General features: G+C 34.6%; 1 protein-coding gene across 4 annotated transcripts in view; it reads right to left on the bottom strand.

The window, feature by feature from the left end:
• Positions 1-2683: 2683 nt before the first annotated feature.
• Btaf1 (B-TFIID TATA-box binding protein associated factor 1) overlaps positions 2684-26499 on the bottom strand; it is a 93198-nt gene continuing 69382 nt past the window's right edge. For all 4 annotated transcript variants that reach the window (XM_078038090.1, XM_005333734.5, XM_078038095.1 and 1 more), the window contains 14 exons: positions 25539-25687; positions 18497-18649; positions 18015-18136; positions 17762-17929; positions 16205-16282; positions 15938-16067; positions 13974-14115; positions 13756-13886; positions 11345-11470; positions 9361-9513; positions 7938-8149; positions 6183-6342; positions 5497-5667; positions 2684-4283 (listed from right to left, as the gene is read on the bottom strand). In XM_078038090.1, the coding sequence (XP_077894216.1) occupies positions 4140-4283; positions 5497-5667; positions 6183-6342; positions 7938-8149; positions 9361-9513; positions 11345-11470; positions 13756-13886; positions 13974-14115; positions 15938-16067; positions 16205-16282; positions 17762-17929; positions 18015-18136; positions 18497-18649; positions 25539-25687 (2039 nt within the window). In that variant the 3' untranslated portion in view covers positions 2684-4139. The remainder of the gene's footprint in view (positions 4284-5496; positions 5668-6182; positions 6343-7937; positions 8150-9360; positions 9514-11344; positions 11471-13755; positions 13887-13973; positions 14116-15937; positions 16068-16204; positions 16283-17761; positions 17930-18014; positions 18137-18496; positions 18650-25538; positions 25688-26499) is intronic.

Genomic DNA, 26499 nt, shown 5'->3' on the forward strand with positions numbered 1-26499 from the left:
AGATCCTGTCTCAAATTATAAAATAAGAGCCAGGCACGGTGGCACATGCCTGTAATCCCAGTGATTCTGGAGGATCACAAGTTCAAAGTCTGCCTCAGCAGGTGAGGTGCTAAGCAACTCAGTGAGACCCTGACTTATAAAAAATAGGGCTGGGGGTGTGGCTCAGTGGTTGAGTACCTGAGTTCCCCTCCTCCCAAAAAGAAAGAAAAATGAGAGACTGGGATGTAACTCAGTGACAGAGGGGCCCTGGGTTCAATCCCCAGTACTAAATAATTTTTTTTTTTCCTGATGCCAGAATTGCCTTTATTTTTTTGAGCTGTGGTTCCTATAGTATACATTTAGTATAAATCCAGACATTAAACCTAACTGTTTTGTAGGCCTGGGATTCTAATTTTTCACAGATGACTCTGTTTCAGGATAGTTGTTCTAGTACCATTTGAATACAAGATCTCTTTGTGGCTTTTATGGAGATTAAATCTCATCTCTGTGGGGACTGAGATCCTATTTTCCTTGTTATTCAACAGAATTTGGTTTGAATGTAAATTACCTGAGATTTACAGAAACCCTTTCTGGAAACAGGAGGTAATTTTTATCTTGTTAGAGATGATTGTTGACACTGCTTTTTGTGAACAGCAAACATTTTCTATTAATAGACATAACTAAAGTTTTTATTTTTGAGTTCTGTGTTATTTTTAAAAAAAATCATTTTAAACACATTTATTTAATATGTGGTGCTGAGGATTGAACCCAGAACTTTGTGCATGTGAGGGCAGCACTCTGCCAACTGAGCTACCTCCCAGCCCAAGTTCTGTGTTATTTGATAACATGATTCACTTAAGATTCCACTAACCTGCATATATTCTGGGAAACTGAGGAGGTCCATAGAAGGCAGAAGACTGTATTCAGATTAAATATTTGGAACAGACGTATGATGGAATGCTTGTTACTTTTCTGTAACTTCTGTGTTCTGTAGTTCTACTTCTGTCTTTTAAATGGTTATATTCTCAAATAGCTTCCCTGGAAAATTCCCTGGATTATTTATTTTTGGATAAGCTTATTTAAGCCATCCAGAAGGATTAAGGCTACAGCAGTTCAGCCCCAACATCAAAGAGTTTCATCTTTGTTACCATTATGATAAGCTCTGTTGAAAGACTAAGATTTCTTTGAGAAATGTTTGTATAAAAAGTGTATGTACTGTATGAATGTGTAAATATACATGAGAAACAAATTTTACCCCAAATCCAAATTTTTAAGATTTTCCTACAGGAAACATTAGTGATAAGAACCTCTGAATTTATAATTATTTTAGCTGTTTGAAGTTTTCTATAACATACCAAAAAAAAAAAAAAAAAGGAAACAGTATAATGAATATCTATGAACCCATTACCTAACTTAAAATAGCACCAACATTCCACCAAACTTGCTTTATTTCCCATATCCACACAATTTAAAAGTCATAACTATCTCATCATAGCCACAAAAGTGACAGCAAATATCATTCATTACTCAATTCAAACTTCCTGGAATCTCTGTTGTTATCCCAGCCCTGCCCTACCCCCTACAGCTAGGGACCAAACCCAGGGCTTCCTCCTTGCTTGCCAAGTGCTCTGTCACTGAGCTACCTCCAGCTCTAGCCTCCATTATTCTTAAGATGTACTACCATGACTGGGACATTTAAAAATATTTAGTTCTTACAAAGTAGTTTTAGTTTTAAAAATAAAATGTGTAATGCAATATTTCACAACTCAAAAGATCTTTAAAATGTTAAAAGTTATACTAGGCCTGGCATAGTGGTACACACTTATAATCCCATCCACTTGGGAGGCAGGAAGATTAGCAGTTTGAGGCTAGCCTTAGCAACTTAGTGAGACCCTGTCTCAAAATAAAAAGGGTCTGGGAATGTAGATCAGTGGTAGAGCACCCCTGGGTTCAATACCCAGTACCAAAAATAGGGGAGAAAAAAAAAGGTTATGCTATTTCCCACTCAAGAGATAGTGACTATTGTCATTTTCTTGTCTATCCTTCTAGAAACATTTTACTAATTACACATACATATTTTCAGACTTAAAAAAAAAACTTTAAAATTTTAAACTACCTAAATATCTGACTTCTAGTTCTATCTGACCTTTTAAATCAGGGGAAACTAACTCTGTGTGAATTCTTATGTCCCTTATATACTATCTCTTTAATGATATTGCTCCTTGCATATTCTTAGATCATAGCAATTGATATTTTCTATGTTAAATAGCTGGTTTTGGAAATAGCTAATAAATCATTAACAAAGTTTTAACTCAAGTACACAGGATATTTGACATAAAGTCACAAGTTTCTTTTTGGTCTTCTAATTTTGAATATAAATCCCCCAAATAATGAAGATAGAGCTTTTAAAAAAATCTGTGGATCTTGACTGCCTAGTGCGGTGGTGCACGCCTATAATCCCAGAAGCTTAGGAGGCTAACACAGGAGGATCAGGATTTCAAGGCCAGCCTCAGCAATGGTGAGGTGCTGAGCAACTCAGTGAGACCCTGTCTCTAAATAAAATATTAAATAGGGCTGGGGGTGTGGCTCAGTGGTTGAGTGCCCCTGAATTCAATCCCCAGTATCCCCCCCCCAAATAAAATAAATCTATGGATCTGAATTATTTTTATGATAATTTCCTAAAAATAACACACAATTGCATATATTTTACAATTTCAATCTTATATTTATTCTCTTGTGGAATGCTAGGTTTAATATTACAGTATGGTTGCCAAAGCTACTGAAATGTGACAGATGTCCATGTCTAAGTGCTGCAGAACAGTATAACTTTTAATAATTTTAAACAAAACACTTGTTATTGTACAGCTGAGGTCTGATGGTTTTTAAACTGATGACTATATGTATGGCCAGCCACAAACCTTGGGGATGTTTATTACCTGTATTTATATATATATATATATACATACAGGTATATATATAAATACACACACACAAATATATCCCATACATGTGTATACACAGAAGCATGTATTAATTTATGTGTGGAATTTATAAAATTATATCATACATGCATATCTATATACATATACCCACCCTCACCATTGAGCTCACTCTTATAACACAATCAGTTTCATGCCCAATTATTGTTGCCCAGTATAACTACATGATTTTAGTGCCAAAACCATGCACCTTTTGGGTGCAGAATAGATACATTTATGCATATAGATATGAGTATGTTTGTGTATATAAAGAAAGTATCTCTCCCTTTGCTGCTTCTGTCATGCATTACTATAATAAACAGTCTTTTCACCATAGGTTTTGGAATTTTAAACAGTGTAAAATCTACTTTTGGAAAACTGTATATGTTCATAGTTACAAAATATATATTATATATATATATATAATATATATGATTGAAACCTATTGAGTACATATGTTCTTTGAATCTGGCTATACCCTAGCCATTAGATAAATTAAAAAAACAAAACACACCCTCTTAATAGGATGTTATGGTAGCCTTAAATATACCAGTACCTGCATTTAGAATAGTTATTATATTTTAAAAGTTGACAAAATGATGTTAAAGACTTGAAAAACACTATGCATCCGCATTAAATATATAAAGGTTTTCACCAAGGGCCTGGTTCAATTCATTGTCTAACATTTTCATGTTCCAAGATCGACTAATATTATAGTCGTTATTTTTATATTCTTATAATTATGGCTCATTGAGGCTTTTGTACAAAAAAGCCCTATTTTTAATCAGTTATAAAAACAAGTTCTATGTAAAAGGAAAAATGTACATGAACACGAAAGTACTCATGGATATCATCCTGTACAAAGTGTGTAGAAAGAGGAGGCTTGTGCCCTATAAGAACACCTCCCAGTAGCACATGTAAACCTGGTTTGGTTCCTCTGCTCTGCAGCTATTCAGCATGTAAAATTTAAACGGTTTCACATTAACATTTAAATTTAATACAGTGCAAATATTTTGAGAATAACTTGTTCCCCCCAGTGAAACAAGAGCCAGCATTATGCTGGATATTCTTCAGATTTATTTACACGTTGAGTTAAAAGTTCACCATAAACTTAGAAATTTTGCTGAATATCAGCAGAAATGTAACTGAACTAGCAGCAATTGCATTTACAATATTTGATAGTTATTTAAGAGAATGCATAAAATTTTCAAGGCTGTATTCTGAATCATATTGCTCTTGATCCCAAAGATCACTCAGGTTTTCAAGAATTGATTTCATACTTGCTTTTCCAGAAGTTGAGGTATCAGCCTTTTCTGCTTTGCCATCCTTAAGAAAAATTGGCAGAAACATAAAATGAAACATTGTTCAGACATGACTTCAAAAGATAGCCCATCCAATTTTCCCATAGGTCTAGTAATTTTATCATTTTTTAGTCTATACTTAGGAAGAAATTTTGAAACAGCATTATCAAGAATTGTATAGTAATTTTGTCATCCTCCCCGATCCCAGCCCCTTATCTGTATTAGTCAGATCCATAGTTAAACACCAGTTTTTTCCTTGCCCTTTATCTTTAAATAGGAATCCACATATATTCCTGAAACAAGGATATTCTCCAATATAACAAAATTAGATGAAGGAGTTTTAACAGTGCTAGATTAAATGTTCTAATATATAGTCCATTTGTAAATTCTTCCAATTGCCTCCAAAGTGGCCTTTATGGCAATAGCTCATTTCCCTGGAATATCCGAGGCTAGTTCCACTTTGTGAATAATTTTTTTAAACAGAGTAAGAACTATTTGAAGATAGGTATACATGTATCTTGAGGTTAAATATCCCTCATTCTTTCAACTTTACTCCTAGGATATGACTCAAGAGCTTTCCTCCATTCTGACCATCAGGGACTAATTTGTTACCACTAAAATGTAGCACCCAGAATGAGACACTACTGCACATGTGGTTTAACATACAGAATATTCTCAGGCTTGGATGCTACAATTCTGCTATTATAGTTTAATTTCATCTTTATAAAAGGTCATTTCTAACCACAAATTATATTGAGTATGCAGCTGATTTTCTGAACCTGTGAAGGTTTTTTTGTTTTTGTTTATTGATACTGGGGATTGTACTCAGGGGCACTTGACCACGGAGCCACATCTCCAGCCCTATTTTGTATTTAGAGCAAGGTCTCTTTGAGTTGCTTAGCGCCTTGCTGTTGCTGAGGGTGGCTTTTTTAGATCCTCCTATCTCAGCCTCCGGAGCCACTGGGATTACAGGCGTGCACCACTATGCCCGGCTCTGAAGGTTTTTAAATTCAATACTATCAGTTTTGTATCCTGAGACTAGTATTTCCAGCTGGTGCACCTTTTTGATTGTGGACTATTATCTGATGTATTGATTCTATCATCTACTATAAAAATAATGACTACTATTTATTGAGAATCTACTTTAGGTATCCTAACTACATATATATATCTTTATCCTCACAACCAGGAAGCCTGTGAATACATTAAACACAAAACAAATTGTGTAAGTTTCCTACCTTATCAAGAGTAAAGAGATCAAGAAGTTGATCAGTTCCCATACTCTGCAAACTAGAATTCTCTTGGCTAATAACAGTATTAGCTATGTTCATCTTGAATTTCTGCAAACCCATTATTTTCTCTTCCAATGTTCCTCTGGTTATTAATCGGTAAACATTAACCACACGTTTCTGAATGAGAAAAACAATTAAGCAACTGTAGCACACATTAATAAATTCTACGGTTTACCAAGTCAGGGGACTAATCTTAAGCACTTCTGTTTTTTTCTTCCCATTTTTTTTTTATTGGGGCATTATAGTTGTCCATAATGATGGGGTTTATTGCTACACATTCATATATGCACATGTACTAAGTACTTTCTATTATGCTAATTAGAACTGGAATTTTTTGTCTGGCTGCATGAGTTCAATGTATGCAAAAACCATAGAATATTAGGGAGGGACACTGACCCAGGTTTTCTTAGCCCAAAGCACCTCATTTAATACATTAAGGAAATGATACTACACACAAGTTTAGTGACTATCAAAGACTACAACTTGTTAACATCAGAGTAAGAGCCTGAACCTGAATCAAGTCTTCCCCCTTTTGTTTTTTTTTTGGTGGAGAGGTGGCAGGGGTGGTAGTGGTGGGGTGTTTTCCCCAGGGTACCAGGTAACACATGTTTATGTGAAACTAAAATATTTACCTGCCCAATGCGATGGGCCCGGTCCATAGCTTGTAGATCTCTCATGGGATTCCAGTCATGCTCCACAAATACCACTGTGTCAGCGCCCGTCAAGTTAAGCCCCAGGCCACCAACATGAGTCGTAAGTAAGAGAACATCTATGGATGGATCATTGTTAAACCTAAAAGTACAGATATCAAAAAATAAAATTAGTACCTTTCTTACTAAGGCTCTTATCACAGAAACGGTTTAATAAAAATTAAAGAGCACAAATGAAAACAATGCTTTAAAAGCACATGGATAGGGCTGGGGATGTGGCTCAAGTGGTAGCGCGCTCGCCTGGCATGCGTGCGGCCCGGGTTCAATCCTCAGCACCACATACCAACAAAGATGTTGTGTCTGCCGAGAACTAAGAAAAAAATAAATAAATGTTAAAATTCTCTCTCTCTCCCCCCCTCACTCTCTCTTAAAAAAAAAAAAATTCTCTCTCTCTCTTTAAAATAAAATAAAATAAATAAATTAATTAATTAAAAAAAACCCCACAAAACACATGGATATTTCTATGACCTGAGATGAAAATATCCTCTTTTAAAAATTGTTTAGTTATAGATGGACACAATATTTTTGGGTGATGCTGAGGCTCGAACCCAATGCCTCACATTTGCAAGGCAAGCACTCTGCTACTGAGCCACAACTCCAGCCCTGAAAATATCCTCTTTTAATAAAACCTGGAACAGAAGTGTGGGGAATAGATTATATCATTCAGGGAGGGTAGAATATAAGACTTTGGGAGGTTGTTACTATTTTACTAGTTCTAGAAGATATTGATAAAGGACATCTAGTAGTTTCCAGGAATCTAATATCACTAAATTTAAAAATAACAATTACCAAGCCACCATTACATTCTTATTATGAGCAAGCAATGAGCTTCAACTTTATTAACATTGTTAACACAATACAGATCTAAAAGAGTATTGCCATTATTCCTATTTTAGAGGGACTGGGAACACTGTTTAAATAGTATAATCAGGAGTCAAACCTGGGTCTGTCTGCCTCCAAAACTCCCTCCTGAGTCTCTAACTGTATTGTGCCTAACAGTCTTTTTTTTTTTTAAGTGTTTTAAACCAAATATGCTCCAGTAAGTATATCAGACATAGATCTTTTTTGTTTTTTAATATTTATTTATTTATTTTTTAGTATTTGGCGGACACAACATCTTTGTCTGTATGTGGTGCTGAGGATCGAACCCGGGCCGCACGCATGGCAGGCGAGCGCGCTACCGCTTGAGCCACATCCCCAGCCCCAGCCCATGCCTAACAGTCTTTTAGACTTGTTCAAAATGCCCAAAGTCAGCAGGCTTGAGACAGAACCTAGGAATCTGCATTTTAAAAAAGGCAATCACTGAGATGTTTGAAGCAGACCACACCAATTCTGCTTCCTGGATAGGCCAACTTTCAAGAGGAATCAGAACAGATAATTTAGCTAAGTCACTTTTTTGCTTCCTCCCACCTAAATTCCCAAAAATGTAAAGGAGAAAGTAGTTTTCTTAAATTTCTTACATGCTTTTCAGAGTGCTTTATGAATATACTTTTTCATTTATTGAACTGCTGTATTTCTATATTTTTGTATTTTAAAAGGATTTATTTGGGTTCAATTATTGGAAAAACATTCACAGACATTTAGCCAATGAAAATACCTCACAAGGCCAACTTCCAAATATGTAATAATGCATTTATTATACCGTGATTCATAATAACAGTTTTGGGAGCCACTTACCGGGAAACAATGGAATGCCTCTGACCAGGAGGTATGCTGCCATCCAATCTCAAATAAGTGACAGAGGGCAGGTGAGGTTTCAGCAGATCATGTTCTACTATATCAAGCATACTTTTAAGCTGACAGAAGATCAGTATCCTGTGCTGGGCCACAACAGATTCTGTGCCACTCTCTGAAGTACTGCCATTTCCCAAACCACAGTCCAACAGCAACTTGGAAAAAGAAATTATTAGGTATTCAATTAAAGTAGATAACAATTCTCACTGTCACAAGTACTTTTCTCTATGGCAAGCAAAGGGTAAATGAACCTGTAATCTGGAAAGAGATTAGTTCTCTGGGCTATAATCTGTCACCCTTTAGCCTTGGGAACTACTTTTTAAGTGCTCAGACTTCAGAGTTCCTTGGTCACCTCTTCAGGAGGTCACATCTAACAGGGGTTTCTCCTTAGTTCTTTGAGGCTCATTTGAGCCTCAATAAGTGTTGACTGAAAGTAATGACAAAGCAGATGACCCAGGCAAAATGATTCATAAAAGATCATAAAAGAAAAAAGTGTGAAGAATACACAATGGAGCAACTACATTGGAGAGAACCAAAAGTATCCAGCTAGATCACCTGGATTCCTGATAAGAGTCCCCCTTTAACAGCAGGAAACATACTGCCACAGATCTTTTTATTTCCTATACCCTAAGTCATTCAGTGAATACTGTTACTTGCAGTGCATACAAGATAGTTATAAGGCAATGTTCATTATAATATTTTTCATAATAGCCAAAAGGCAGAAATAATCAAAGTGTCAATTCTGTAAATATTTCAATTAAATTGACACAGGTGCATTAAAATAAGTTGGAAATCATAATTTAGAGATTTATAACCTTTCATATATATATATATATGAAAAAAAATATTTTCAAATGTTCTAATCATATACCAATTACTTTTCTCAAAAGATAAGAATTCTAAAAACATTTCAAAGTGACTATAAGTGATATATTTGTTGCTCCCCTCGCCCTCCCCCCCACGTTCTGGGGATCAACCCAGGGCCTTATGCATGCTAGTTAAGCACTCTACCACTGAGTTACATCCCTGGCCCTCAATTTAAAATTCTGATAGGTTTCCCACATCTGGGATGATGGGACAAAATGGTTTGAAGATTGCATGGTGCTAGAAAAAGGGAAAACGATGGGCAGAGTTTTTGGGTGATGGAAAGTTTTTGGAAATAGTGTTATACAATCATCACCAGCACCTATGAATGTAATTAATGCCATAGAACTGCACACTAAAAGCATACAATTTTTTAAAAGGGCTATATCAAAAAATTAACAAGCCAAATATATATCTATGCATTATTTATGTATTTTGGAAAAGCAAATTTACCTAGTGTTAAACATCAGGAACATATCTTACCAGTAAAAGACATACATACTTGTTTCAAAGCTGAGAGTTTAGGCGCATGTTGAATATCATGAAGAGAAGAATTCTGAATTGCCAGTTTTTCAGTAGTGCTCTTGAACTCTGGATGTTGGGGTGTTAAAACTAATGCTGGATGGTTGCACAGTTTACGTAAGTATTGTAATGCCTTTAAGAGGGAAAAAGTTTACATAGTCCATTTCACATACCACAAAAGTTTATTTCTGTATCTTAAGTTATACCATCTTGTCTATATTACCTTTTTTCTTGGAAAACTCCTACTCATTATTCAAGAACCAGTTCAAATGTCTCATTTGTAGTCCTTACACAGTTTGTATATTTCTAAGAATGTAATTTGTAACTTGAAAACATTGTATTGTTTATATCTGCCTCCCCAACTAAACAATGAGCTTCTTATGGCAAAGAGAATGTCTTATTCATCAGCAGCTATAAAACCCTTTCCCACTCAAAGTGCCTGATAATGTATACAGATGTTTCTAGAACCAATATTCATTTCCTAAAGAAGGATTTCTCAAACTTTTGTGGGTATAAACTTTCTTGAGGATCTTACAAATCTGCAGTCTCTCCCTAGACTAACTAGGCAGCATTCTAATTCAGTAGATGTGGTGGTGGTGGGGTGTGTGGGGGGGGGGGGGCAGGGAGGTGAAGGCAGGTAACTGAGAAACAAATACCACAGGGTTTCTTCTCTAATTCAACCACATTCTTTTTCTTCTGCCTTTCACTTGGTTTTTGATTTCAGTCTCACCTTTGGCACACAGTTTTGTATTAGTAAGCTCTATTGACAAGGCTCAACATCACTGAGCACTATGATAAAAATTGTGTGGGAGAGGCATTAAGTCTTCACAACTTCCCTCTTCCCTCTCCTCTGTTTAAAAAAAATGGTACCACAGGGGCTGGAGTTGTGGCTCAGTGGCAGAGAGCTTGCCTAGCATGTGAGGCACTGGGTTCGATTCTCAGCACCATATACAAATAAATGAACAAAATAAAGGTCCATCAACATCTAAAAATTAAAAAAAAATGCTACCACAATTAATTTTCTATGGTGGAATATTTCAAGAGGAAAAGGAAAAGTGAGTTGACACTTGCCACTTTCTTTTCATTTACTAACCTGTTAAGCACACAAGACATGTTCTGTCTCAGGACTTCTGTATCTTCTGCCTAGAATCACTTCCCCTCAACCTATCTGCATGCTTTAATTTTCCCTGAATGTCACTTTCTCAGTGAGGAAGTCCCTAACCCCTCTAATTAAAAACCACAACCTACCCTAAACTCCTGTCTATAATTCCACTCTCTGCCTTATTTTTAAATTTTCTCTTAAATAATATGTATTTTGCCATCTCTACAAGAGAGAGTCTATTTTCTCCACTGTTTTTTTTTTCCCCCAAGTGGCTAGGAATCAAATCCAGGTGCTCATACATACTAAGTGCCAGGCAAGCACTTTACCACTGATGTACACCTCCAGCCCACTGTCTATTGCTTTACTTAATTCTAGAGCGTAGAAAAGTTACTGCTATGTAGTAGTTTTAGAATGGGAAAGATTTTTTTTCTTTTTGGTACCGGGGATTAAACTCAGGGGAACTTAACCACCGAGCTACATCCCTAGCCCTTTTTTGTACATTAGAGACAGGCTCTAAGTTGTTTAGCACTTCGTTAATCTGCTGATACTGGCTTTAAACTCATGATTCTCCTGCCTTAGCCTTCCCAGCTGCTGGGATTACAGGCTTGTGCCATGGCACCTGGTGGAAAAGATTCTTGAGTCTAAAACCCTTCTTTGTATGCAATACACAAACATATATTGCATTTTTGTATATTTAATATTTTCTAATTAATGTTAAACAGGTACTTTGACCTATTTTGATTGATGTGCAATACTGAAAAAGATTGAAATAAACTCATATTTCAGTGTTCCATATAAAAATTGCACCATTAAAAAATATTCTTTAACATTTAAAAAAAAAAAAGTAGACTATAAACTATACCTGGAATACATGGCCTGTAGCTTTAAGCTTTGGTTTTTCAGTTTCTTCAGAAAGTGCAGCTGAAGAAACTGTTTCATCAACATCACACTTGGCACGAGACTTGGCGAAATCTTCATAGAGCTGAACCTGTAAAATTGCCCCCATGAAAACAGTGAAGTATATAATCAGGCATCATTAAGTAAAAAAAAAAAAAAAAAAAAAATATTATCTACAATTCACTACTGATATTATAGATTATCTACTGCATCTTAGTAAATTCTTTTAAATTTACATTTGGAAAAAATAAGTATAGCACATGAAGTTTGGTTGCAAAAGTATTAAAAATACTAGTCCAATAGTCCTATTTCAGTTTTCCTACTGTTCAGAAAAATAAATACTAATAAAAGAGAACCTGAACCCTTCCAACCAAATGGAAAAAGTCTACCTTAAATGAAGTTATGTGAGTGAGACCCTATAAATGATCTCAATAGACAAAAATTTAAAAGAATGTTACCACTAGCCTAGAAAGGGAACTCCTATCAAGTTTAAAACATTACCTTTAGGGTCTGGGATCCTGCATTGTACATACTAAAATAATGTAAAGGGCAATAAAATCTAGAGGGCTAAAGAACAGAAATCAGAGAATGAAAACCTGTGAATGCTAAACAAAGTCAAAATGTCACTTCCCTCTGGAGCTCTCTTCTTCCAAATGTGTTATATACCTATGTTATAGCATCACCACCAGTATATCACCAGAGATATTTCTTTGAGAGGGCATCTTTTTAAAAACTGCACAACTGTAATTAGCCCAAGTTTTAGAAATGAAGGAATAGAAGACCAGAGAGATGAGATACAAAAGAATCAGAGATCTATTAGCTTTCATACTAGTACCTTGCCCACTAAATCCATGTCAAATTTATCAATACTAGCTAATACATTGGGGGGTAAGGGTGGGGAGTAAATTTCTGATGTGTGCATGTAGCTTCCATTCATTTGACAATACTAAATCAACTCCTAATACTGATCAGATTGAATATATATCAAATACTCAAGTATACATCAAACAAAAAATTCTGACTTAGAAGCTATATTACTAAGTCAAGTGACAGTTCTCATTTACATCCTTAGAAAAGTATAAGAAAAAGTTCATAATAAAGTCTTCTGAAAAAAATCAGAACCATGCAGAAAACAAATTTAATTTGGTCAATTTATGGGAAATGTTTAATACTTCAAAGAGGATGAAGTTCCACTGATCAAAGTTTGAAACTCAGCCCTGATGTACTTTGGCTCTATGATTACAGGTAATTTGCTTAATTTTCTTGAGCTTTGCTTTCCTTGCTTGCAAAATGGGGATTAACAATAACTATAATGCTATTGGGAGGATGACATACCATATTCATAAGCAAATTTTTTTGACCCTAATAAACATTGGTTTATAGTAGCCACTCAAAATCCATAGTTTTGTTTTCTATTTTTTCAATTATCCATGTCTGAAAATATTAAATGGGAAAATTCCAGAAATAAACAATATGTTTTAAAACACGTGCTATTGTAAGTAGTGTGATGAAACCCTGCACCATCCCAATGTGTCCTGGTAGGAATGTGAATTACCCTGTTGTTGAGCATAAACACTACCTGCCCATGACTCACTCAGTTATGTCTCCATTATCAGATCAAGTGCCATAGCATCACAGAGTCTGTGTCCAATAAAACTTAAAATTTAACTTAATAATGGCCCCAGAGCACTAGAAGAGCAATGCTGGCAAATTGAAAATGCCAAAAAGAAGCCATATCTTTGAATGAAAAAGGTGAAAGCTTTTATGAAGAAAGAAAAAGAAATCATGCTGAGGTTACTCAGATCTATAATAAGAATAAAACATGGTATACATAGGTTTCAGTACTATTTGTGGTTTCAGATATCCATAGGTGGTCTTAAAATGATATGCATCCTCCATGGATAAGAAGGGACTACTATATTTCTTCATCAATTTAACTTTGCAATCTTTCCAATTAACTAGACATTTAAGAATGCAACTATGGGGCTGGGGATGTGGCTCAAGCGGTAGTGCGCTCGCCTGGCTTGCATGCAGCCCAGGTTCAATCCTCAGCACCACATACAAACAAAGACGTTGTGTCTGCCAATAACTAAAAAAAATAAATAAATATTAAAATTCTATCTCTTTTTAAAAAAAAAAAAAGAATGCAACTATGATACTGTATTTGATCTAATGCTGAATTCTAACTGCACATATCTAAACCCATATTCACATAATTAAACAGATTCAGTTAGGCCTTATTTATATCTGTTTGACACAAAATATTCCTAAAAGCTAGGAAAGTCAAAGCTATATTGTATAAACTATTTTGTAGTTTATATAAGACATTCTGCTAATAAAGATAGCTCTAACAACTACAATCACCAGATTCCTAACCTGGAGAGGACTAAGAGTACAATAATAATCTTGAATAATTTTAGGTGGAAGATCCTGCAAAACATCTTCTTTCATTCTTCTCAAAAGAAATGGCAGGACTTGGCGGTGCAGTGCATCCATTGCAAGAACACCTGTTAATAATAAGAAAATGAGTTTTTAAAAGTTGGGAATGAACTACATTCACTAACATAGGCTCTATAATTAGATCTCTTTCATACCTGCTTCTTGTTCTCGACTGGAACTTCGAGCATCTCTACTTGCTAATATAGGTTTCCCGTATCGAGCAGCAAATTGACGTTCAGTACCCAAAAATCCTGGCATGAGGAAATCGAACAACGACCACAGCTCCAAAACATTGTTCTTAATATAAAAAAGGAATACCAATTATTTTTTGTACTGGGATCACTTCCTTATACTTAAGAAATAGAACATTATTGGAAGCCCATTATGACGACACAAATGGGAGATAATCACCACATTCTTAGGTGTATGGTGTAGGTCTATTTTCAGAATAGTATCCTTGGAGAAAATATTCCATCCTATTTGAGGGAAATCTAGTCTCCTCCAGCAGAATGAGACTAGGTCCATGGTGTTTATACCATACTGCTAGCATCTATGAAGCAGTAAATAGAAGAGCAGAAAGTTTCTGATTCTATTTATCTTTGATACCCAAATTAACAGCAAGATTTAAGGAACCTGGACACAAACACCATGTCTTCAACAAAGAAAACCTATAAGAGTTTAATTATAAGGTCAAGTCCACCCAGAATTTATAGGTTGTGGGGCAAAGGCCTAATAAGTTCCTTCCAAATCACTGGGTTGTTGGGTGGGAATCAGCACTTTACCATTTTGGATGTTTTCCCAATATATGTGGATCCTATGGTGCCCATTCCCTTAACTCCCCCTTCCAGAAAGGTCTTCTGGGTCACCGTATCTTTCTCAGGTCACTATGCTATTCTGCTCTCCCATATGCTCACCCTTCTAAACCTACTCAGGCTCCACAGTGCAGAAATCCACCTGACAGCAGAGTAAAACTGTTCAAACGGAGAAGGGGAAAGAAAGAGGCCTTTAACTAGACAAAACCCCAACAACTTCTTTTGATGTCTGAACCAAATAAAAAAGCCATTATCTATTTAAAGCTACTGTGATTTTTTTTTTTCTTTTGGTGTCTATGTGCTTGGGGATTTGAACCTAGGGCCTCATGCATGCCAAGGCAAGCACTTTACCACTGAGCCACACCACCAGCCCCACTGTGATATTTTTATATGACTTTAAATTGAAGCAAAACAAATTCTGATAATTCAAGCCTAAAGAGTCTTCTTTTCCCTTTTAAGTGTACTCTAAAAAAAAATATTGATAAATTTCTAAAGACTTACCCTTATAATAATCATCAAAAATAATTTAAGCAAAGTAATAAAGACCTACCAATTTTTAGAGTTCAGAGGAATCTCAGGGGTCACTTGGTGTTCACTCTCCTACTGACTAGAAAATAATCAAGGGGATTTTCCTACCAGAGTTGGTTATCCAGGCTAGATGTGAATATATTTGCAACCAAGTCCAACAACAGAATCTTTCAAAAGTATACAAAGATACCTGCATATCCATCCCTTTCCTTTTTCAAGATAAACTTATACAATTGTTCCCCTTCAACTGCCTCCTTATATCAGGTATTCATACATTCACTATATGATGATTCATTTTATCAATTGGTTCTAGTTTTTCAATATTAAACCAGATTGCATGTTATACTACAGAAGAAGAATCATCAGTTTGATTCCCTTCTTATCCATGGAGGATGCATATCATTTTAAGACCACCTATGGATATCTGAAACCACAAATAGTACTGAAACCTATGTATACCATGTTTTATTCTTATTATAGATCTGAGTAACCTCAGCATGATTTTCTTCAGTCAGTAAAGTCTGACTGACTTCTTTCATATTCTGGACATAAGACTCGTATTTACATAGCCTAAAATTATATTTTAAAAATGACTTTTAAAGCCTGGTTTGTTCAGATACTGCTATATTCCAACTGAATCATTATAAAAACAACATAATTATTAGAAAATTATTAAACTAAACAGGTCCTTCCATTAATTCACTAACAATTGCCAAGCCTACTCTCCACTTGTCAAATGTTTTTTAAAAAAGAAAATAGGAAGAACAGTAAATAATTACCTGGATTGGGGTTCCAGAAAGAATAATTCTATAATTAGCAGTCAGTTGTTTTACTGCTTTTGACAACTTTGTTTTTCCATTTTTGATGACATGGCCTTCATCAAGAATACAGTAGTTAAATTTAATATTTCTAAAGGAGAATAAATAGAAAATTTTAGATCTTTTACTATAAGTAACTATAAGGAGAATCTCAGAAGCAGGAAAATACAAAGTTTCTTCAAATTTGATACTAAGTTTCTCAAAAATAATAATAATAATAATTCTTACCTAAAAAAATCTATGTCATTCCTCACAACATCATATGAAGCCACTATCAGATTATGCCTTTTTACTTGATGCTGTAACCTTTATTTAAAAAAGAAAAAAATTAGGAAATCTTCAAAGTTTTAAGTGCAAATTTAATGGTGAAACTACAGCTACCATGATATAAAGTACTTCAACCTGCTTCAGTATTCTTATTAAGCCCTTTCACTTACTCTCTATAGATGAACCTGCTACTTGAAAAACTACTCTCTTTATGATGTGGTCCTGTTATTCTATTAAGTTTGATGAAAAAGGAGATGAAGACTGATTCAAAATGTGGTAGGCATTTTAAACTTGATTTGCCAACATCTATTCTCTGGGAGCACCATTTCTTTATCATTCCAGGTTGTCCTGTGGGTGGGGGTGGCATACAGAGGGTTATCATCACATATTCCCTCAATCAATAAAAAGATGATGCATCAGAACCAATTTGAGCAATTCACAATATTTTAAATTCTGGCCACAGAGGCTGGTTTTGAGATATAATCCAAAAAAGGCCAGTCAATCATGTGTAGTATTGATATTGCTGATGGAAGGGGGAAGATCTGTTTATTATAGGTGCCAAACTGGGACAATGTCACCAGAAGAGCTAATTAGTTCTGCCCATGGTCACCTTGTCCACCATAGACTGAAGTCCAGTAGAGATCAATATAATAAATTGGGAGGAAGAGCAAATGAGAGTAATCTAGATGTGCCTGAAGAAAGAATCCATCCCTAAAATTCAAGATAGTGAATGAATTTACCTTTTCACTTAAGCTAGTTTGAATTGAATTCATATTACTTGCCAATGAATTCTAATCAAGAGGCACTTGCCAATGAATTCTAACTAAGAGTAAATTGCTCAAAAGTGCAAGTTTCTGAACTGCCTGGGTACAAATCCTCACTATACCCACCTTATTAACTGAATGACCTTGGACCCAGGCCTTATGCCTTAAAGTCTTTATCTCTAAACTAGAAAAGCTGTTAATACAGAAGAGCAGCCAAAGCTATGGTTTAATCAGCAACCTTTGACTAGCCAAGCTTTAAAAGATAAAATGAAATAAATGAACTTCCATTCTTCAAAATTTGTAGCTAGGAGCATAAAGAGGTGTACTAGTTAACAGCAAGGGGGTAAAGCAACAAGAACTCTAATGTTGTAATAGCAGTGGAGTGGTTAGAGCAATCACTGTGAACCAAAAGCATATTTGAGAAGAGGAAAGAAAGAGGAAGGAACAAGGGAAAGGGGAACTCTTATAGAAGAAGGTAAAGAATGAAAGTATAACAGAAGCAGCAAGAAGTTACTATGGTAACAAGGCTTCTCAAGGAGCATACAGAATGAACTTGGTTCCCAGATAGCTTCTCCACTCTAATACCAGCTGATTGTACAATGGCTTTGATAAGATTCAATTATAAGTATACCCACCTTTCTTAAATGAGTAATTTTCCATCTTATCACTAAAAGAGCTAACTAAAATTTATTTTAAAATGTTTTACTCTTTCAAACTACATAAAAGATTAAAATATTTTTGTTGTGAAACTTACCTTATTCGTTCGGTGGGAGGTCCAGTATAGTGCAACGGATTGAGATATTCTCTGGAGCAAAATTTACCTACTTCATCCACCCAATGACCTGTTAATGTTGGTGGACAAACAACCAAGGAAGGAAGTGGCATACATTCTGCCAATTTTGACCTTGCATATTCCTGGGCCCTTTACAAAAGCAAAACACAACAAACTTACCAGCTTGTTTATATTTCTTAGAATCTACAAATCTTAAACTAAAATTTAAAATTACCTGTGACAATGATCTCCTGCTAGAATGCAGATGGACTGTAAAGTTTTTCCTAAACCCATGTCATCACACAGAATTCCATGTAGTTTATATTTATTAAGAAATGCTAACCAGTTTACACCATCCTATAAAGTTAGGGGAAAAAAATATAAATTTGAATAGATGATAATTTTTTTTCTTACAAAAAACATGTTTGCACAGACCAAATATCTTTTTAAAAATATTTTTTTAGATGTTGATGGACCTTTACTTTATTCATTTATTTGTATGTGATGCTGAGAATTGAACCCAGTGTCTCACATATGCTAGGCAAGCACTCTACCACTAAGCCACAACCCCAATCCCCCAAAATCTTTATATAAGCAAAAGATAAATAAATGTGACACTAAACATAAGATTTTATGAGGTCAATTTAAAAAATTCTTCAAGGTACAATGGAAAGGAAAAATAACTGTTTCTATTTACAAGATAAGTATAAAACTTACCTGCTGATATTTTCTTAGTTCAGCATTGATTGGTACTGGAATTTTATAATTTTCTAACTTTTTCCCGTCTAACAATTGTTCCAAAAAGTGTCGCTCTTTTGCTTTCAACTGGATTAATTCTTCTGACATGTTTGGAGGGTCTGGAATGCCTGCCTAAAATAATTTTTTAAAAAATGTATTAAAACTATTTAGTCACAATTTTTCATTCTCAAAAGTATCAAATAAGTCTTACCAAAACAGAAATACACAGAAAAAAATAAACAGTATGGTTTTAAAGACTTAAAGACAAACAAGTCTAAAGAATTTGATAGGTATTAAAACTGCTTGAATCAGACTACTAAGAAAACATGAGGTATTTTAAAGAACACAGCTATAGCTTAATTTTCTCACACCATGAATTACTTGATAAAAAGGTAAATAAAAAGTTATGTAGTTTAAATTAAATGTTGTAACTGGGAGTTTCTCAATTTTAGTGTTGTGATGCCCTCTGGTATTTGATCTCAAAATGTGGTCTGGAGAGATCCCTGTGGTAGAGACCCCCTTTGGATCCTAAGACCTTTTTTATCAGAATAATCTGAATTAACTTTTTTTTTCAGTGTTAGAAACAGAATTTAGGGTCTCCAATATGATTTCATTTTTAAAAAAGCCAATATTTGCATTTTTAATTGTGTTGACATCTGCATAAAGTTTGTTGAGTGAAATTGATAGTTTTTTTTTTTTTTAAGAGAGAGGAGAGGAGAGAGAGAGAGAGAATTTTTTTATATATATTTATTTTTTAGTTTTTTTTTTTTGGCGGACACAACATCTTTGTTTGTACGTGGTGCTGAGGATTGAACCTGGGCCGCACGCATGCCAGGCGAGCGCACTACCACTTGAGCCACATTCCCCAGCCTCCGATAGTGTTTTAAGAATGAACCAAGATATACTAGTAATCACTGTATTCCTAGTAATCACTGTATTCCTCACAGCTATCCATTAGCATTTTTAAAAATGCCATTCACTTAAGAATGACACTAATAAAGCAGTAAAAATGACTAATGTTATCAAACCTCAATCCTTGAATACATCTTTTTAACATTCTGTGAGATAAAATGTGAAATACACATAAAGTACTTCTGCTTCTCAGAGTATTATATATTGAGGAAAAGCACTTGTGAGAGATTGTTTAAATTGTGTCTTGAACTACCTACTTGTTTTGTGTTTTCATTTTTTTTAAATAAGTGATCTAAAGTCTTTAGTACTCTGTGCTGTTCAAAGATTCATATTGTATGAACCCAACATTTAATTATCAGGTAATCTGTCACATTTTCAAAGACTAATGATTGCTAACCTTGGATTTATGAACAGTAATTAATATGTCAACAAATTTTGCCCATGGAGATATAATGTACATTAGCATACATTATTATCATTATTATTTAGATGGAACAACACTTTACTTGAAAGGATTGATGAGCCATGGTTAATTTGACTGGGATATTTGGTTGACATTTTCTCAGAAATTAACCTAAGAACAACTGAAATAACCTGTTGGCACTGATAAAATTCAAGATTTTCAGAGAAATTAGCTTCCCAATACTTCCCAATGGTGATATTAATGAACATCTTTTAAAAAATGTATGATGAAACATGTCAACTTGTGGGAGACCAGTATTTCCCAAATGACTAATAAAACATGTATGAGTAAAAGATTCATTCAGAATATAAGTTAAACTAATGGATTTTAATGTGAGAAGATATGAAATATTCATTGACAGAACTTTAGATTCTTACTACCCAGAATATTTTTAAAAATTATTTCTTTTTGAGTTTTGGTATGCTTTTAGATCAAAATATATCCACAATTACTTGAAAAGACCATCAAAAGATTGCTCCCTTTTCCGACTACCTAACTCACTGAACTTTCTTCAAATACCTCAACCAAAATAACATACCTCCAACTATCTACCAGTAGGGCAAACATAAAAGAGATTTACAAAAACGTTAAAAATTGTCCAGTTTCAAGTTCTATTACAGAAAATATCATAAACTAAAGCTCTCTGAAACTTCAATTTTCAAAGTGTAAAGAGGTCCTGAAAGTAACAATGAAAGAAAAAAAAAAATCAAGAAATTATTTTTTTATTTTTTAAATTTTTTTTAGTTAAACAAAATAAAGATACTGTGTCCTTGTATATTTATTTTTATGTGGTGCTGAGGATCATTTGAACCCGGTGCCTCACATGTATGAGGCAAGTGCTCTGCCACTGAGCCACAACCCCAGCCCAAGAATTCCATTTATAATAACATTAAAACAAACATTAAGGCCACGCATAGTGGTGCACATTTGAAATCCAGGCTACTTGAGAGGAGGAGGCAGGAAAATTATAAGTTCAAAGTCATCCTGGACAATTTAGCCAGACCCCGGCTCAAAATAAAAATTTTTAAAAAGGGGACATGGAACTCAGTGGTAGAGTACTTGCCTAGCATGTACCTGGATTCAGTCCCCATTATCAAGAACAAGAACAAAAATTTTAGGAATAAATTTAATCAAGATTTAAACAAAAAAATTTTCTCTAGTTGTAGACGGACATATGCTTAATTAATTAATTAATGTGGTGTTGAGGATTGAACCCACTGCCTCACACGCTAGGCAAGCGCCATACCACTGAGCTAAATTTAACCAAGATTTATGTAATATCTATTCAAAAATTCAATGGCATTTTTCAAAAGCACAGAAAAACAATTCTAAACTAATAATCCTAAAATATATGGAACCCAAATAGCGAACCCAAATAGCGAAAGCAATCTTTAACAAAAAGAACAAAGTTGGAAGGATCATACTACCTTATTTAAAATATACTGGAGGGCTAAGAATATAGCTCAGTAGTACAGCACTTGCTTAGAATGTTCAAGCCCCTGAATTTGATCTCTAGCACCATAATAGTAAGTAAGTAATAAGTAAAAAGAGAACTACAAAGCTGTAGTAATTAAAACAGCATGGTACTAGCATAAAAACAAATTATAGACCGATCTTTGACAATGGTCCAAGAACATAAGAGGGAAGAACAGTTTCTTCAATAGATGGTGCTAGGAAAATTGGATATACAAATGTAGAAGAATGAAATTGGACCCTTATTTTATACCATATACAAAAAACAGGTCATAATGAACCAGACTTTCTATTAGTCTGATTTTTGTTACCTGAAGCTGAGTAACTTTCTTCTGAGAAAAGGTTTATTTAGCTCACAGTTTTGGAGATTTGAGGGCATGGCACCAGCATTTGCACATCTCTGGTTAAGGCCTCATGGCAGATGGCACCACAATCATGGGAACCCATGTGAGAGGGAAAGATCACATCTTAAAATGAGAAGCCAGAGAGTAATTCAGGATCCAGGGGTTGAGCTCACTCTTATAATTATTCTGAGAACTAACTCAGGGACCCATGAGACCACCTCAATTCCTTTGGCACCCTCAATGACCTAAGGATCTCCCAATAGTCTCTACCTCTTAACATCAACACACTAGGGCCAACCTTCCAATATATGAGCCCTTGGGGCAGGGGAGACCACATTCAAACCATAGGACCTGAAACAAAACTACCGAAGAAAATAGGCAATTGGCTTGAAATTGATCCATACAATGATTTTTGGGGGGGATAAAACCCCAAAGAAACAAAAACAAATGGAGACTGATGAGAATGCATCAAACTAAAAACCTTCAGCATAGCAAAGGAAGAAATCAACAGTGAACCTACAGAATAAGAAAAATTATTTGTGAGCTGTCCATCTGATAAGGGGTTGATATCCAAAACATACAAGGAATTCAAAAGCAAGAAAATAACTTAAAATGGACAAAAGGGCTGGGGTTGTGACTCAGTGGAAGAGCACTTGCCTAGCAAGTATATGGCACTGGGTTTAATCTCATCACAACATAAAAATAAATAAAATAAAGGTATTAGGTCCATCTACTAAAAATATATACATTTAAAAATATATATTGTAAAAAAATGGACAAAGGACCCAAATAAATACTTCTCAAAAAAATGTATAAAACAGCCAAAATGGTCAACATCATTAATCACCAGGCAAATCAAATTAAAACTACTATGAGCTATCACCTCACACCTAATGAATGGCTGTTACAGAACTACCATATCATCTAGCAACCCCACTTCTATGTATATATCAAAAGAAATCAGAACATTGAATGGAAAATTTCACCACTCATTACAGTTTTACTCACAATAGTTGAGATGATTTGGAATTAACCTATGTGTTTATCAACAGGTGAATAGATAAAGAAACTGATATATGATGGAACACTATTGAACCAGAATAACACTATGCTAAGCAAAACAAGCCAGACACATAAAAACAAACACTGAATGATCTCACTTTGTGGAACCTAAAAGTCAAATGAATTGAGTAGAGTAGAATGGTGCTTGCTAGGGGTTCTGTAAGAAGGGAAATAGGAAGATGTTGGTTAAAGGATACAAAGTTCCAGAGGGGATGAATAAGTTCTACAGCATGGTGACTATAGTCAATAATAATATATTGCCATACTTAGAAATTCTGAAAATGACACTAAGGTCTTTTATATAGTGGTCTAGACATTTTTTTTTCTGGCCACACTGGTTATTTCTTAATATCATAATAAAATCTACATGCAGAGAAATATGACAATTTAAAATAGTTTTATAAATTAGTACTTTAATAAATTATAAAACCAACATCTCTTTATCAAAACAAGAAAAATCACCTTAGAAAATCCCCTATGCTCCTTGCCAATTAGAATTTCCATTTCACTTCCCCAAGAAGTAATCACTTGACTGAATTTTACTATATCTTTATTATATAAGTGTGCATCCAATTTCTTTTGCCTGTTTTATAACTTCATAAAAGTGGAATATTATGTTAAGAGTTCATTAATAGAGCTGGGGCTGGGGCTCAGTGTTACAGCACCTGCCTAGCACGTGCGAGGCACTAGGTTTGATCCTCACATTATATACAAATAAATAAATTAAATAAGGGTATTATGTCCCTCTACAACTTCAAAATAAATAGTTCACTAATATTGTTCTATGTGTCTGCAGTTTGTTTTTGTTGCAGTGTAAGAGTTCACAACTTGGGCTGGGGATGTGGCTCAAGCGATATCGTGCTTGCCTGGCATGCGCGGGGTGCTGGGTTCATTCCTCAGCACCACATAAAAATAAAATAAAGATGTTGTGTCCACTGAAAAAACTAAAAAATAAGAATTAAAAATTTCTCTCTCTCTTAAAAAAAAGAGTTCACAACTTAAAAATCTACTGTTTGTGAATATGAGTTCCTGGTTTTAGACTACTATAAGTCACGCTATAATAAGTCTTCTGGAAAATGTATCTTGGCACATGTGTTGAGTCTTTCTCTCTATATATTTTTATGTAGAATGGATTTGCTACATCATCGAGATAAATATCTTCATCAAATAAAGCCAACTATTTTTTCAAAGAAGCTATCCAATTTATATTCATACTTTCGTGGTAGGAATATAAAATGGTATAGTAACACTTTGGGGTAGTCTGGCAGTTTCTGGAAAGCAGTCATGGAGAGTCCTTAGAAAGCTAAACTATTGGAAGCACCTAGATGCCCTTCAAAAGATGAATGGATAAAGAAACTATGGTATATATACACAATGGAATAGAGAATAAAATTATAGCATTTGCAGGTAAATGGATGGAGATGGAGAATATCATGCTAAACAAAGTAGACCAATCCCCTAAAACAAAGGCTGAATGTTTTCTCTGATAAGTGGATGCTGATCCATAATAGGGAGGATGAGGCATGGGAAAAATGGAGGAACTTTTGACTCGGCAAAGGGGAGGGGGTTATGGTGGTTGCATGGGGGCATGAGGGCAAGTTGGTGGAATGAGATGGACATCATTACTTTAGGTACATGTATGACTGCTACATCGTATACAATCATAGAAATGTAAAGTTGTGCTGCAATTGTGTACAATGAATCAAAATGCATTCTGCTGTCATACATACCTAATTATAATTAATTAATTTTTTAAAAAAAAGTTTAACAAGCTGAGTATTGTGACACATGACTGCAATCCCAGGTACTTGGGAGGCTGAAGTAGAAGGACCACAAGTTTGAGGCCAGCTTCAGCAATTTAACAAGACCCTGATTTAAAAAAAAAAAAAAAAAATTGGGGATATAGCTCAGTGGTAAAGCACCTCTGGGTTCAATTCCCAGTACCAAAGGGGCAGCAGGGTTAAACTTACTATGTGACTCACAATTTCATTCCTAGATATTTACTCAAAAGAAATAAGAACAAACATATGAAGACTTGTAAGTGTGCCATGCTCATTATTCATAATAGCCAAAAGCTGGTAACAATCCAAATATCCATCATCTGATGGATAAACAAAACATGGTATGTTCATACATGGAATTCTATTCAGCTATAAAAAGTAAGTACCAATACATTCTATATATGTGCCTATTACCTGAATTATGTAAATCCTATCAAAATATTAAAAAGCAGCTTGGTAATGGGATCTAGGCTGATCTCTTGCTTTAAGACACTTCTACTTCCTGCTTCAAGACACTTCTACTTGCTTGCAATAGTTTAGCTTTTTAAGGACTCTCCATGACTGCTTTCCAGAAACTGCCAGACCACATACACTATTTCTGTCCCATGAATGTACTCCAAAGTGCTCCAATTAGCCTTTTAAATTTCTTGCTCCATACTGCTAAGAAACTTCATTTGCTTTTTACAGTTTTAATTTCTATCTCTCAAATTTACCTCTCAACTAAACTTCAGCCCAGAGAAACTTAGGAACAATTCTATTTCTAGAAGAGCAGCAACAAATCATCATTTTTTAAGGAAACGGTCTCTAATTTCTTTTTAAATTAAAACGCTGTTTTTAAAAAAGTATCAAAGTATTAGAAATCTTAATACTTGTAACACTTTCAAATTAATGCCTTTTTGAAAAAACTTGCCATGTTTTAAAGAAGAGTAAAATTATTATGAAGTTACAGAAACATTAAATCCATAAACCAAGTATTGTCAACTTACCTCAAGTGGCATGAGTCTAATTAATGTTGCAAAACATTGTGTAGCCATGAATCTTACACTGTCTGTCTGATCACTCATTCTTCCCAACACAGGAACAACTAAAAGAACAATATATGGAACAATACCAACATCTAGTTGTTCCATTACACCTGAATAAGTGATTAAGGAAATTTTGAAAAGATGTTTTCAATAACAATGACTATATTGTTCTGAAACACTTCCTTATTTTCTCATCTGCACTGAGATGATAGACTTAACCCGAAAGAACTATGATGTAATTATAACATCATTTTCATACTGTACTTCTGAAACCATTATATATTTTTTTCATGATTGAAAACATAAAATTATGTTTTTTTGCCTAAAGAAGACTGGAGGACATTTTAGTAAAAGGATTTTTTAAAACAGAAATTTCAATGTCAAAAAAAAAGTTAGCCACATTTTAAATTAAGAGAACACAATGCAGCGTGTCAAAGATTAATTCTAAATTTCCCTACAGGATCTTGACAATCACCAACTAGATACAGTGGAACTTGTGAGTGCAGGCTCCTATAATCCTCTGCATTTTGAACCAGTTTCTACTGATCTGATCTTCATCCATCTTTCTTGCTCCAGAACCATTTTTCCGATACTTCAAGTTAAAAAATAGCTGCCTTCTCCTTTACAATGAGCTTGCCTACCTAGTTCTAGTTATCTAGTATTATTTTGGTCATTTTCCAACTAAGAAACAAAGAAAGTTTGGAAATATTTTATGTTTATACCACAGGTACTACCTGAAAAAACATTAATTATAAACCAAATAAACAAATCAGTTATTAGATACATAGTTTAAAAGTACATAAAATAGCAAAATTATTTTAAAATTAATAGTGAATCTTTTTTTTTTTTTTGTACCAAGAAGTGAACCCAGGAGCGCTTAACCACTGAGTCACACCCTCAGTCCTTTTTTTTTTTTTTGGTG

This window comes from Ictidomys tridecemlineatus, chromosome 1 (genome assembly GCF_052094955.1).
Source record: "Ictidomys tridecemlineatus isolate mIctTri1 chromosome 1, mIctTri1.hap1, whole genome shotgun sequence".
Classification (NCBI taxonomy): domain Eukaryota; kingdom Metazoa; phylum Chordata; class Mammalia; order Rodentia; family Sciuridae; genus Ictidomys; species Ictidomys tridecemlineatus.